General features: G+C 36.9%; 1 protein-coding gene across 27 annotated transcripts in view; it reads right to left on the reverse strand.

Annotated features, from left to right (window-relative positions):
* Window positions 1-16,294, reverse strand: part of TENM3 (teneurin transmembrane protein 3) — a 708,976-nt gene that overhangs the window by 130,899 nt on the left and 561,783 nt on the right. For all 27 annotated transcript variants that reach the window (XM_087963269.1, XM_087963268.1, XM_026667191.2 and 24 more), the window contains one exon: window positions 4,575-4,813. In XM_087963269.1, coding sequence (XP_087819395.1) covers window positions 4,575-4,813 — 239 coding nt within the window. The remainder of the gene's footprint in view (window positions 1-4,574; window positions 4,814-16,294) is intronic.

Here is a 16,294-nt window from a genome sequence, read left to right on the forward strand (position 1 = left end):
CCTCCTGATCAGATTCAATTGCAGCCATTTTGTTTGCACCAAAATAAACTGTCAGAGAAACCAAAAATGCTCTCTGAATAAAAAAGGAGCCTCAGGCTAGCTGCGATGGCTGGAGAAGCTGTCAACAGCTTCAGGCAGCAAAAGTAGCCAAAGAAGCTGACAATTAGCTCAGTGCCACTCCTCAAATTGAGGTAGTTCAAAATCCCAAGAAAAAAACATAACTTTTAAACTGCAGCAAGGCCTGACGGATCAGGAACTTGCGAGCTTAGCATTGGCTGCACCGCAAGTTAATTGGCAGACTTAAGCTACTTACAGCTGCCGTGGTGCTGTGGGGAGTTATGAAGCTGATCTGGATATGAAATCCAGATCAAACTCCCCCAAAAAGCAAGCCTGGATCAAGAGCAGGACTTGCTAAAAGGACCATAGTTAACCGCTGTCAAAATGGCACTCCTAAGTGATTTGCAGTTGCTGCGGCTGTCAAAAATCCCTCAAGAGTCAGACCGAAGGATCGGTCAATGATTCCGGCCCCAGCCCAGGTAACAAGGGCTACCTCGGGGCACTCTAGGTCCACAATCCACAAAAATCAATAAAAAACAGTCAATAAATTGAAAAAGGAAAAATTAAAAAGAAAAATAAAGGCTGCGAAAATAAAAAGGTGTTTAAAACAAAAGGCGGCTGTGAAAAACAAAAGGCAGCTGAGCTGACAAAGTTGGACAGCTGTCAAACGTTTCCAAAATTCTAACACACTAGGAAATCCAGGGAGTAGTATAATATTTCTAAAACTCAAATAATTCAGAGCCCTTTTAGGGCTGTCTGAACGAGCTAAGACTGAGCTGAAGAACTGGGGACCTTTACCAGGGAGGCATGTCCTCAGAATTCAACTCAGTCTGTAGAGCAACGAGGCTAGAGACTACCCAACCTGGATTCTCCTGTTGACCCCATGGAGAATGTGCTTTACCTCCAAATGTCCACTGATGGCTGATTTGTCTGAATGCCAACCTTCCAGGAATTCCCTAGCATTTTGGATTTAGCTTGCTCTTGGATTTGTCGTTTCCTAGTTGAAACTATGATCCAGTCTGCCCATGTTCTGTGAGATTAAGGAGTTTTCATCATGTCTTCTAACTGCTAGTATGATACATATCAGAAACAACAAACAGATTTTTACATTAAAAAAAAACTTATCAGAAACCACCAATAGATGACAATCGAAGTCATCACTGTAGCACACAAACCAACTAAAGCCCTCAAAAACATCTTAAGTAAACCAAAAGATCCTGTAACCCCAGAAAGCACGGGGGAGGGGGAGGGAACAGGAGTTAACTGCAATATACCATACCAATAACATATAACATAAGGCTGTTATAGACATTATGTAGGACAAACACACAGAAAAGTAACAGAGTACATCCATGAATGTCAACTAGCATTCCACAGATTTAAGATGACTATTTCAGCTATAACCCATCCTTCCAAAATATAGGAAGTTAGAAACATTAAGGTCTGTTGAAGGCTAGGAGTTCTAGATACTATCAATAATTAGAAGGCAAGAACAAAGACTTAATAAGTTCCTTTCCTTTTAAAAATATGCAGCTTGATACTGTTTTTCTTTCAAAGAAAAGGAAATTATCTTTGCTGAATAAGAATTACAGATTTAATGTATGCTAACAGCAAAATGTATGCTTGACAAAATGCCAAGTATGAAAAAAAAAGTATTAGGAACTATAGAGACTGCATAACCCTTTTTCCATCCCTTTTAACCACTGCTTAGAAAACTTAGTGTAGTATCAAAATATAAGACAAACTCGTGGTTAGTCGTATTTGTTTTGAAACTGAGGTTGAGAAAAAGTAGCATTAAATATGTACAATACAATAATTGAATGTATTTAAATGCCTCCAAATTAATAGGAAACTTTTAATTTACAATATACCTTAACTTAATTACATTAATTATTTAAAACAATAATTTACTTAGCACAATAATGTGATTAAAATTTAGATCAGTTTTAATCAATCACACATCAGTTTTTAAGTATAAATAAGGACATTTTAACTGCATAGATATTCAATGTCTGACATTAGTGGCATTTAAATGTGCCCAAATGTATGTACTCTTGACATATTTTATGTATATAATTACGTTACCCTGAAGCTCTGCAAGGTCAAGAGTATGGAATAAGGTTGGACTATATATCGAACTAAAAACATAATTGTATCATGATTTGTGATCTATGCCTTACCACTTTGCTGTTTGTATGTTCACTGACAGCTTATGCACTGGAGACAAATTCCTTGTGTGTCCAATCACACTTGATCAATAAAGAAGAATCCAATCCCAATGATTAAAAACATAAAAATAAACCAATTCTACTAATTACACCTTTTTTGTGCATACAGTAATTGAAGTCTTTGCCTAATACTTTGAACCAGAAGGTCTTTGAGTCTAATAAACTTCTTATCAGTATTGCCATTTACTACATCAAATCACCATGCATCAGAATCACTGCTGTGCAACTCTTTTGATTCTCTTTGGTAATATGGAGACTGGCAATAATCTCAGGCAATCATATTCAAACAGCAAGGAAAGAAAATTTCTTTGACTGCTGAAGAACTATTTTTATGTTGTTTTATCATTTCATCATTATTCTAACAGAATATTTTATTTGGGGTTCAGAGACATTTCAGTTACACCAATAAAACCTGACATTCCACTCTTATATTGCTTATGTAATAATCACAGTCTCTGGTATTATATTATGGTATAATGCACTAATTGATACTGAGTTGGATCATTGCATTCTACAATCAACTAATATAGTACATACTCAACTGTACAACATAAGCAATCACGAGGAACTGATTCAGTAAAATGTTATTCTTTAAAGCATGGAAAAAAGAAACAAAAGTTAAGCAATGCTTTTCATTATTTATGTGTAAGTGACATTTTAAAAAGTAAAGACAGTAAAGGCTTTTTGCTAGAAGAAAATTATTTTGTGTATAACCAATATGCTACACTTTTAGTACACTGCTCAAAAAAATAAAGGGAACACTTAAACAACACAATGTAACTCCAAGTCAATCACACTTCTGTGAAATCAAACTGTCCACTTAGGTAGCAACACTGATTGACAATCAATTTCACATGCTGTTGTGCAAATGGAATAGACAACAGGTGGAAAGCATAGGCAGTTAGCAAGACATCCCCAATAAAGGAGTGGTTCTGCAGGTGGTGACCACAGACCGCTTCTCAGTTCCTATGCTTTCTGGCTGATGGTTTGGTCACTTTTGAATGCTGGCGGTGCTTTCACTCTAGTGGTAGCATGAGACGGAGTCTACAACCCACACAAGTGGCTCAGGTAGTGCAGCTCAGCCAGGATGGCACATCAATGCGAGCTGTGGCAAGAAGGTTTGCTGTGTCTGTCAGCGTAGTGTCCAGAGCATGGAGGCGCTTCCAGGAGACAGGCCATTACATCAGGAGACATGGAGGAGGCCGTAGGATGGCAACAACCCAGCATCAGGACCGCTACCCCCGCCTTTGTGCAAGGAGGAGGAGGAGCAGGAGGAGCACTGCCAGAGTCCTGCAAAATGACCTCCAGCGGGCCACAAATGTGCATGTGGCTGCTCAAACTGTCAGAAGCAGACTCCATGAGGGTGGTATGAGGGCCCGACATCCACAGGTGGGGGTTGTGCTTACAGCCCAACACCGTGCAGGACGTTTGGCATTTGCCAGAGAACACCAAGATTGGCAAATTCACCACTGGCGTGCTGTGCTCTTCACAGATGAAAGCAGGTTCACACTGAACACATGTGACAGGGTCTGGAGACACCGTGGAGAACGTTCTGCTGCCTGCAACATCCTCCAGCATGACTGGTTTGGCAGTGGGTCAGTAATGGTGTGGGGTGGCATTTCTTTAGGGGGGCGCACAGCCCTCCATGTGCTCACCAGAGGTAGCCTGACTGCCATTAGGTACCGAGATGAGATCCTGAGACCCCTTGTGAGATCATATGCTGGTGCGGTTGGCCCTGGGTTTCTCCTAATGCACGACAATGCTGGACCTTATGTGTCTGGAGTGTGTCAACAGTTCCTGCAAGATGAAGGCATTGATGCTATGGACTGGCCTGCCTGTTCCCCAGACCTGAATCCAATTGAGCACATCTGGGACATCATTCAACTATGTAATGAACAAAGTATTTAATGAGAATATTTCATTCATTCAGATCTAGGATGTCTCTTTTTTGTGTTCCCTTTATTTTTTTGAGCAGTGTATACAAACGTTGCCTGAATTATAGTCAACCCTCATAAAAGAAAAACATTCCTAAATTATAATTCAATTTTTAAAAATGACATTTCACATGACATTTTTGCAGGAAAATATTTATAAAATACAGATATTTCCTATTCCATGTAATTTTTTAATGAAAATACTCACATGGTTTCCAGCAATTGCTAGTAAGTTATATTTAAACTATAAGTGTGATGCTGACTCTGTATTTTTAGATCCAGATCTATATCTAGATCTTTACTTCCAGCAGTATTGGAATACAGATTTATAATGATCATAAAAAGGAAAGCTTACCTATAAAATAAGATAGTAGTATTGCCAGAAGCACAGACACCCCAACAGCACAGAGTGCTGTACATTTCCAACTACAGTACTTTGAAGACTTCTTAAATTTAAAAGCACTTCTTGATAAGGTGTTCCTAGGTAGCGGTCGTGTAGGAGGGGAATAAACTGAGCCAGATGCCATTGTGTATCCCGGTGTTGCAGTACTGAACAGTGGTGTTGTCCCTGTTCCTGTTTTGAATAGGAAATGCCTGCAGGAAAAAAATACATACATTTAAAACCTACATAAACTAATTTGTAAAATGCTTTATATTATTTTCTTAATGTGTTATCTATTATATTTCCCTCTATATTTACTTAATCCTTCTTAGGTAGGAATAGTTTTAAACATGATATTAAATATTTTCACTACAAGTATCAAGTATTGCGTGGAAAAAGTTATTAGAATTGTTGATTGATGCTGTTAATGCTTCCAACATGATTTTCTGAGAGGATTGTTAAATCAAATTCATTGGAAACATTTTCTAAACAACATGTAAAACCTTATATATCCAGCAAACAGTGTGTAGTTTGTATTACCAATCAGATAAATATTCCCTGTATTATGAAAGCCCGATGAGTTCAAGAATAAGAAAATAAATTTCTTATATGATAAGAAAAGGTAAATGTTCTATAGGCTAATCTAGTCTCCTGTTGACTTCTGTCAGGAACCTCTCAGCTGCAAAACAAAACACTGCAAGAATATATTTTGTAGGTCACGACAGCTCAAAAAAAGCAGATTTATTGCAGTAAAACTATGAAGTCATTATGAAAGAATGCCAGCAACTGCTAAGTATCAAATGAGAATTCTATATACATTTTAATCACTGTTCAATTTTTTTATATCTTTCCTAGGCTTGCTCCAAATTAAGGTCTTTTAAGTAATCTGGTTTCCATTTGTTCCATGGTATGACTTACTATTTGGTTTTATACTTCGAAACATGTAAAAAGTAACTCTCACAACTTCATACATAGATTTCTTGACAATGTCCAATCCACCTGACTGAGTTGGCATTGACGGAAAACAGGTGGTGACAAGATATAAATCTAATATACTATAGTTTTAAAAATAATTTAAAAATGGAAAGGTCATTACTGCCTTCTTCTGTGATGTCCTATCATTTTCTAGTCTAAACTATATCAAAGGTGTTTTTTTAAAAAATATCATAGTACAAATATTAACCAGGAGAATCACTGGTTAACTTTTTGTGTATTCCAGGGTCAGATAGTGCTGCCATCTAGTAAAGGTTTTTTTATAGAATAGGCTTGGGCAAAAAAGTGCCAACAATGGAAATATCTTACATGCATTTTTAAAAAGTTGCTGAAATTCTCACTCCCAAAATCTAGTGGAAGTAATATTGATATATTGATGTCATGTTTAGCCAACTCAAAATTATATAACAATACATTATTTTACACTATACATTCCCATAGTACTACAGGCAATTTTCTTGGAAAAGAGTGAGAAATGATTTATTCTTGTGAAGAGTGTGGTAAAAATAAACTCTAAAAATATTGCTGATATTTTTAGCTAAGAGTAGAGTTAACCAATTATTGGGTAACTGCTAAAATCCAGCAACAGGACCAGGTAAATAAGTTCATCGTATTCTAGAACTAAGAGGAATGGTGCATTTTTACTTGCAGTGTAATCACAGGAACATCTTCTCAAAATTATTTGATCTTACTAAGAAGGCTGGTGTGAAAACTTAGAAGGTCTTAAGAACTTAATAGAATATACATTAACTCAGAAAAACCAGTTAAAGGCACGTTACCCAGAAACAATAACAAACAGCCAGGAAAAAACAAAAGAGGCAGTATGATAAAGGTTTAAAATCAAAGCAATTCAATGTGAGAAACCAGCTATTGTTGTTATTACATAGTAAAAGAACAAATTGCAAACTAAGTAGCAGGATCTCTACATAAGAAGAACTCAGCCAGTGAATTATGAATCTGAACTAGAATAAAGGTAAAAGAAAATGTATTATGTTAATCTCTTAAGAAAATGTCTTGATAAAACTAAACTTGAGACAACTTTATTTGCATTAAAAAAAGGAAACCAGAACTGTTGGATCAAGCTTGGGATGCAATCATGTGAAAAGGTGCATATTAAAACTGGCTTGCATGGTTTGTGCAAGAAAGGTAACATTTTGTACAGGAGCTGTACCAGAGGTGGTATTTAGCAGTTCTGACCAGTTCTGGAGAACCGGTAGCGGAAATTTTGAGTAGTTCGGACAACCGGCAAATACCTCTGATTGGAGATTTGTATCCTTCCCCTGCCATGCCCACTAGAACTGGTAGTAAAAAAAATTGAATCCCACCACTGAGCTGCACTAGTTGCTGATTTGCTTCTAGGTCCAATTCAAGATGCTGATAATCACCTTTAAAGCTCTACGTGGTCTGAGGTCAGGCTATTTGAAGGTCTTTTCTCAGATACACCTGCCAAACTCACCAGAGTGGGAAGGCAGGGTATGTTACTGTTAGGAATGTAAATCACCTAACAGTTAGGTTGGAAAATATATAAACCAGGATAGACATTTTAATACTGTCTCTTTAAGGGAATACTAAAATTGTAATTGGGTGTGGTTCCTCAAATGGCCATAAGATGGAGCCAGAAACCTGGGTTGTTTAGTCTTGTTCTCTTGTTGCTGAGAGTGTTGCTGTACCTCCCTTTTCCCCTATTGACTGTTATTCTTGGATCTGATGTAAGTCTGTTACAGAACTGTTTTTGATACTGGACTGATATTGGAATTAACCCTGGACTGAAAACTGACTGCTTTAACTGTGAATGACTTGGACTGTGTGTGGACTTTGCTTAACCATTTACTGGAAGTAAAAACCTACATTTTACTATACAGTGTATCTGTGTGCTAGTTATGTGTTATTCTTCCCTACTCTCACTACGTCTCCCTGTGTGCGCTCATTGCGCTCATTCTCCTAACGGGGAACTACCTCAACAGTTACGTTCCCCTTTCTTAAGGTGGTCTATCTAGTGGGACCTAGATAAGACTTCCTTAAAGTTCTTCTCCATGGTGGCTCACTCCCTAAGGAATATCATCCCTATATAAATAAGATTGTCATCCACCATGATGCTCTTTGGAAGACACTGGCTTGGCAGTGACCTGGGCATTCCAGGATGATAGGGAGCTTATCAAGTGGTTTGTCTGATTGTTGTTGCAAGGGGTGAGGGTTATTGGGTTTTATGTTCTGTAGGCCACCTGGAGTTGGGTAGCCATATAAATTTGCTAAATAAACAAACAAACAAATACATACATTCAATTTATCTGCAAATCAATCAAAAGATATGGAAAAGACATTAAGTGACTTTAAAAATATGTTAAACATGCAACCAGGATTAATGGATGCAGTAGAACCAGAGGCGGTATTCAGCAGGTTCTGACCAGTTCTGGAGAATCAGAAGTGAAAATTTTGAGTAGTTTGAAGAACCGGCAAATACCGCCTCTGACTGGAGATTTTACAGTATCTTCCCCTGCCACGCCCATCAAGCCATGCCCACAGAATTGGTAGTAAAAAATTTTGAATCCCACCACTGAATAGAACATAGTACAGAAAGGGAAAAATGCAATCTATTCAACAGCCTACCTACAGGTTTCCAGAACATCTAAAAAATGTAGGCAAGCAATTTAACAAAGTGAAGCAAATATGACACTCGAAATGGACATTATAGAACTATTTGTAAGTCACTAGTATTCTCCAATCATTTACTGACAAAATCAAATGAAGAAATATGAGTTTGTGTAGATTTCCAGAATATAAACTGAGTGGCAAAATTTGAAATATTCAGTGGTCCGAGTTGATGGCCTCTTGGATGGCCTAGATGGAATCAGAATTTATTATCTTTAGACTGACCCAAAGGATATTTCCAAATTCTACTGAAACATCATTCAAAGGAGACACATTTGCCACGCCACAAGGCCTCTCTCAATTCTAGACAATGCCTTTTAGGCTACATGGGACACTACCTACTTTCCAGTGTCTTATGAATAAATCTTACCTGATAAAGTGATATGGTACGCTACGTATCTAGATGATATTCTCATTTATAGCAAAACTGGGAAATACACCTTCAACACCTAAGGTTGATACTTGACAGTTTTTGTTTTTTTTTAAAAAAACCTGATCTAACCATAAATCCTGAAAAGCATCATCTGATAGAAACTGATATTTAGGTTTCTGTGGGAAAGGGGCCTGGGAAGGGAAGGTTGAAACCCTGAAACCTCCAAAGGATTCCAAAAGGTTGAAGCATTTGAAACAAAGATAGAAGTCCAATTTTTCTTAGGAGTAGTGGGGTATTACTAAAGGTCATTCCTCATTTTTCTATTTTGGCTCTACCCCTCACAGATTTAACATTAAAAAGCAGAACCCACATAAATTAAGTGGACTAAAGAATGCCCAGAATCATTTGATAAAGTAAAAAATGCACTATATGATAAACCAGTATTAAAAGGATTAGATTTTACTCAACCTTTTGTCCTCAAATAGAAGCCTCTAATGTATGCTTAGGAGCAAACCTTATTGAAGACCATAAAGGGACAGACTCCCTATCTCTTGAAGACACTCTTTCTAAGAATACAAAAATATAATACAATTAAAAAAGAGACATCCATGCTAAAATAGGCAATCAATACTCCAGATTTATTTATGGAGTCAGGACTTATGATAACCGATCATCAACCACTCACTTCATGACTGACCAGGTGATATCTGGATACATATTGGTTTAATACTGTACAGCAAGCTGGAGAGCAAAATCTCATTGTGACTTCTTACTGTGGTATGGTAAAGACAGTGAAGTTGCCCTAATGGTGTGAACAACAAACAAACAAGCAAACATCGAAGATTCTGTTGATATATTTTTCTTTAAAGGATTGAGGTATGCGAAAGGCTGCTTAGAAAAATCGTAAGTTATCTATGCTGCTTATTTCTCTCCTATTTGAGCTTTCTCCCCAGTATCAGATTGGCAGAATTATCAATACAACTGCAACTACAACCTTGAAATAGGTGTGAGAGGAGATGAGAGAGAAGGGACGATACACATGTTCTGAATGGTCTGCATCCACAAGAAAACAGACTAAAAACAGCCAAATAAAAGAAAGAATTTTATTTTAAAGGGAGTATATGGGCCAGAGGAAGGAAGTACAGAGACGCAGCAAGGAAAAGTGCAAGTATAAATGCACAATGTGGAAAGTTGCAAGTACTCTACATCAGTGATCCCCAACCTTTCTTATGCCGCGGCCCGGTATCCCCAACCTTTTTTATGGCGCGGCCCGGTACCGGCATTAGCTGGGCGCCGCCATCTTTTTGATGAAAAAGTGCTTCCGGCGAGCTTTCTACCCGGAAAAGCTCACCGGAAGCACTTTTTCATCAAAAAAAGATGGCGGCACCCAGCAAACCAGCGGCCCGGTAGGACTTGTTCCACGGACCGGTACTGGTCCGCGGACCGGTGGTTGGGGACCCCTGCTCTACATGATAGCCAGTAACAGAAGAAAAAAACAGAAGAAATTTCAGAGAGAGGAATCAAGGCAGAACAAGCAATAGAAAAAACTCACATACAGATTTATTTTATATTTCTCTTTTGTATCTTCATTTAAAAAAATAAAAAAATAAAGTATATTCCCAACTCTTACAGGGAGATATAAAAAAAAACACATCTGTCTAGATTCCAGTGTTTTTGTGTCTCTTGAGTCTGGGTCAATCTAAGTATATAATAATCCAATCTAATACAACAGAAAAGAAGAACCTATGACAGACTAAGGGCAGGGGTGGGTTGCTACCAGTTTTCCCTGGTTTGGGCGAACAGGTACTTAATTTTATCATTTTTAATTATCGGTTCGATGAACTGGTAAATCACACACCTGGCTGGCCCTGCCCACCTGCTCCTCCCCTCCCCGGAGTCCCCATGCAGCCCATTTTGTATGCCAGGTAAATACAGGGCCCGCAGGGAGCCTGGGGAGGGCGAAAAAAAATGGGCCTCCCGAAGGCTCCGGAAGGCTGGAAACAAGCCCGTTTCCGACCTCCGGAGGGCCTCCAGAGCCCAGAGGAGGCCATTTTCACCCTCCCAAAGGCTTGAGAAAAGCCTCCGGAGCCTGGGAAGGGCAAAAAACGGGCCTCCCGGAAGTTTTGGAAGGCCAAAAATGGGCCCGTTTCTGGCCTCCAGAGGGCCTCCGGAGTCTTGGGAAGGCAAAAATGCCCCCCGCCATTATGCAGGAGGCCGAATAGACCATGCCCACTATGGCCACACCCACTCAGCAACCAGGCAGAGAACTGGTTGCTGAAATATTTGAAGCCCACTCCTGACTAAGGGCTATAGTTGGTGCTTGAATGAAATGCCAAGTGATGGTCTGACCTAAACAAGAACTTAATTTGAGTTTACATAATTTACATGTATAATTACATTTTAACTGCAGTTAAAACTATCACTTTCTAACTCTGTATTTGCAATTTAATCCTTATAGTAAAAATCACCCTGGAAGTATTATTTAGTAGCAAGTTTTGGAATTGGAATTACATCCTGTACCAGAGGGTTGTACATGGTTCTGGCACCTGAGGCTGTACTGTACATCTCTGTTGCACAAACTCTGTACTGACAAGAAAAGCATCTTTCCTTTTTCATCAGTATAGGCTTGCATGACAGATATAGACATTCATGTCAAGCTCACATGTGGAATGTACTGAGTGATTGTTCACTTTGACAGAAAAACAACACACAGAGCTGTTCATTTGACAAATAGGTACCTTCTCAGTCCCCAAGTAAAAGTAAGGCTAAGTGTCCAGGCTTCTCCCTTTTTGAACATTTAGTCTTTCACTTCTGGAAAAAAAATACCATCAATTTCCTATGCTAGATGACAGTTTATTGCTTTTTGGTCAAGTCACAGCTAGCAATTATTTCACTGCACTGCATTGCACAGCATAAGCTTTATTACAGTTCTAGATTAGCCTTTAGTCATTCAACTCTGTACATCTTCATGCAATCAGAAATTTCCACTTGATAAATACTCAAGCAAGTGGATCAAATATGTTCTTTTAGAGATAATTTGGAGCTCTTAGTGGATAAAGTATGTGTTCTACGCCTTAGGATATTTCCTAAATTTCAACACTGGGCACCACTAATGGGCAAGAAAAATACTTCTTCAGCTGAGACTCTGGAAATGCAACTAAATAATTAAATCAATTATATCTATTGAAATAGACTTGTTGCTGAGCCTATGTTTAAATAGTTTCTCAATGTCCTGTATTTTAAAAATAAGTATTTAACCTAAAGTGTTTAAAAGAAGGATATATCACAAAATCAACTGAATAATCATAGAGGCATAGGGCTGGAAAGGATCTTGGAGGTCTTCTAGTCCAGGGATCCCCAACCTTTTGACGCCGCGGCCCGGTTCCGGCGTCAGCTGGAGCGCCTGCCCGGTTCAGCGTCAGCTGGGCGCCGCCATTTTTTTGACGAAAATCACTTCCGGTGGCGTCACCGGAAGTGATTTTTTCGTCAAAAATGGCGGCGCAGCTTCTGGTGAGCTTTTTCGGGTAGAAATGGCTTTCACCCAGAAAAGCTCACCAGCAGCTGGCGCCGCCATCTTTTTGACGAAAAATTGCTTTTACCAAAAAGATGGCGGCGCCAGCAACCAGCGGCCCGGTAAGGCTTGTTCCATGCCCGGTACCGGTCCACGGACCGGCGGTTGGGGACCCCTGATCTAGTCCAACCCACTGCCTAAGGCAGGAATTCTTATACCATCTCAGACAAATGTTTGTCCAATATTTTCTTGAAAACAATTAATGAGTGGAACAGCTTGCTTCCTGGAGTTGTGTGTTCTCCATTGCTGGAAGTTTTTTTTTGGGGAAAAAAGATTGGACAACCATTTGACTGGGATGGTATAAAGATCTCTTGCCTTGGAAAGGTGCTAGATTAGAAAACCTCCAAGGAGGTCCCTTCTAGTTCCATGATTCTATAGTAAATTACTGCTATAGGATGTTCAAAACGCTACTAAATAATGGTTTACTTGCAGTCAAAATCAAGATGATCCCTATATCCCCTTAAGTTTGCATTGGCAATGTGCCCTTGAAAGCAAGTAGTTTCTAGCAGCATTTTAAAAGTTTCGTGTTTTAAAAGTGTAAACCTAGTGTTGGTAACTTAATGTTATTGCATTTTTAAAAAGGTATTTAATTAGCCACTTTTATTTTCTCCTTTTCCCCCCAGCAGGCTATTCATGAACCACATGTACCATTCATTCCAAGAAATGGGCTTGTACTTCTGTAATCTGGGGAGTAATGTATATTTTGTTTCACAGAAGAATATATGTATTGTATATAAAGTTGAAAAAAACTAGAGTTTCAATAAAATCCTCAGAATATAGCCTTAAGCTGCTTTCTTTTCTTACTTTTAATGTCTTTTTATCCCAATGAACTTACATTTACAAATGGTAAATTAGATAATCAAGTATCTACAAAAACCATTCAGTAGAAGAAATTTGCAGCAGAAAAGTATTCTACCAGTTTGATTATACGTTTAAAAAAGAAAATTACCACTGAACATTTTGGATTAGAATGAACAATGAAAAGACAGTATCTGTTGCTTGCTTTGTATTGATGTGTCTAATATTGCCTTCTATGTAGGTTTAAGTGTTGCAGTTTCAATGCATGTAATTATACATAGAATGCATACAAACACTTCATATTACTTGAATTCGAGTAGGAAAATGACTGCTAATGCACAAAATCCTATTACTGCTGATGTTGCAGTAGTGTAGTATTTGAATATTTAGACACAAACCTGGGAGCTGTACTCATTCTTTAAATTCCCAGAAGCAGCAAAGGAGATATATTATGATGTATCTAAAACCCTGTTCCTTTACAATAGCTAAAAAAGAAGGGAAGACTCTCCTCTGCGTAAATGAGAATTGAAATTGCAGGGATTAATCTGGAAGTGAATATTTCTCTACTCTGGGTTTCATTTAGTAAAGATGCTGCCAAGAAATAAGCTTTTTATAATATGTAGCTTATGCTTTATCAACTATACAAAGGTATAAGATATCTTCTTGTGATTCTTACTTACTAATATTAGTAATATTACTATTAATATAAGATTTTCTGCTGCACTATACCTTTAAGACTGTTAAATTATTTAAACACATAACAAAAAAGTCAACTATTTTTGTTTCAGGAAAAAAGACAATTTAGCCAACTTTTCCTATTCTGATCAACAGAGCCATTTGATAAATACTTAAAATAATGAGATGAGAGATACATAAAATGATTCACATTCAGAACACCTTATAAGCTTTACATCAAATTGTTCCAATCATACCAGAAGTCTTCTCATATTGTCCTGAGTAGATCAGAAATAGGGGAAGCAGAATAAAGATAAATCAGTCTTGAAAAAACAGCAGTGAAATGAAATGAAAGGGAAAGTGGATGCAAAATGTAGAGGCAGCTCATAGGAAAGAAAGTTGCATGGGGCCAGGTTCAATGTTTGACCAGACCATGGGGAGGTCAGAAGTTGCACTTTGTTTTCCTGGTTTCTTACAGAAATACCATACCCAGCCAATTTAACAAAAATTAGCTTCTATTTTTATTGCAGAAATCTTTCTTTCATTTTTGGTTTTGCAGAAAAGATAGAAAGTACATATACTTGACCACCAAAACAAAACAAAAGAAGCTTTTACAATGTAACCAATGAATGCAAGATAGGAATTGAAGAACAAAGGGGTAATGATTCTATCTGTTATGTTGTATATTAGTAAGAATGATAAATGATCTCTTCAAGCAGACTGGCTGTTGAATTCTAAATCTATTATGTTTCTGAACTGATGGGTTATTATTTTAGGACAAGTTTCACACCAGGAGGCAACCCCTGTTCATAGAAATTCAAAACTAAAAGCTTATACATCTCACATTTATGTTACTATATTAAAACCTTCTAACAATAATTTCAAATAAAGTATTCATCTGCCAATTACCTGTATCTTGGGTTTCCATAAGAAATATATAGATATACATCTGCTTATACATGTTAAATTTTAATTATGAAAATGGACTGGTATTGTGAAATAGCTGCTTTAAAGAGAAGAACACATTAAATATGAGTGTGAAGTACTGGGTATATTAAGATTTTAATGACAGCACACTGTTAGAAATGTCTTAGTTCTAAACTGAATTGTGGATACTGGTTAATTTATTTTTTAAATCCCTCTTCAATCTTAAAAATATAACTTCTATATTCATAGGATTATGAACACATAGAATAGTTTAGATTGGACATTTTTCATAGTACAAAATAAACAGTAATTCAGTTTTTACATTGCTAAACTGTCTTCACTATTAGATTGTTTCTGAGTGTATTTGAAAACTTTGAAGTCTTGAATGATTTGAAATTTTTCAGTGTTAAAGAACATTTCTTTTCTCATTAATCTGATATCCTTTTAAGTTTCTCTCGGATGTGCCACTATCTTAAGAAGCATAATGAGATTAATAAATGCGAAACAGCAATAGCTATATGAAAATTAGAGCTTAGGATCTGATTTCTTCTTTATATAGCCTCAACTGAAGCTAAATAAAAACAAAACTGATTTGATTATGCTATTGATACTGTTATAAGATTTTTAGGTGTTGCTTTAATTTTCCTACTAGTTTTAACTAGATGATACAGTATATTAATTTTTAATATTTTTGTAAACTGTTTTGAATAGAGATTTTTGGATAAAAAACTATTGTATATTTCAAATAAAAGAAGAAAACAGGAAAAAAATACTATGATAGGCAATATACTGACAGGTATTTTTTTCTTTCAATCCAAATGCCATATATACCTAGACAAATGTAAACATTTAAAATATTAGTACAAATATTAGTAAAATATTAGTACAGTCAATGAACAGTGAGCTTAGAGCATTTCCCATGCACTGCACCTATAATTTTGAATTTTTAGACTATTTATTACTATGACTTTTAATATTTGTGTCTGATGTTTTTGTATCTCTTGTTGTGAACAACCTTCCTTTGGGGTGGGCAGCTAAGCACGAAACTACAAGGACAGATTCCCTACACAAAGTTAAACTCAGGATATAAGCAGCTTCCTACTGCTTTCTTAATGAAGTGCAAATGGCTCTTGATTATGTCTTGCCAGATAAACAAGATGATAGTATAATTATAAAATGATTATTTTGTTTGAATCAGCACAGATTGTTCAAATGCTATTATTGCATATTTGATTTGAATCCTGTCTTTTTATCCAATATAGTGAAGCACACAGAAGAGTTAAATTTTAAGGAAAACACTTAAAACTGAAAAGGCATTCAGGAGGATGCTCACATAAATTATAACCAAAATAAGTATTTATAAGGAAGATAGAGAAACAAAAATAATAATTTCAAAATTAAAACTATGTTATGTATTAATAAATATAATGGGCTATTTCAGAAGTTGTGTTATATTGCAATATTTTGACAATTCCACCTATAAGGAGGCTGGTTTTCATTTTTGACACTAAACTTAGCAGTATTAATAATTAAACTTGTTTATTTTAAGGAAACCACAATTAAGATTCACCACAATTCCTTGGGATTGGATAATACAACACATGCAACTGATAAAAATGGAAAGGAAAGCTTTTAATCTGAAAATAAGATTGAACATGGAATTAGCATGAAAATTTAAAGATTTGCTCGGACTTGTTCCAATATCAC

The sequence above is a fragment of the Notechis scutatus genome, chromosome 4 (assembly GCF_049901735.1).
Source record: "Notechis scutatus isolate UNSWTSFEM ecotype Mainland chromosome 4, rNotScu1.2, whole genome shotgun sequence".
Classification (NCBI taxonomy): Eukaryota; Metazoa; Chordata; class Lepidosauria; order Squamata; family Elapidae; genus Notechis; species Notechis scutatus.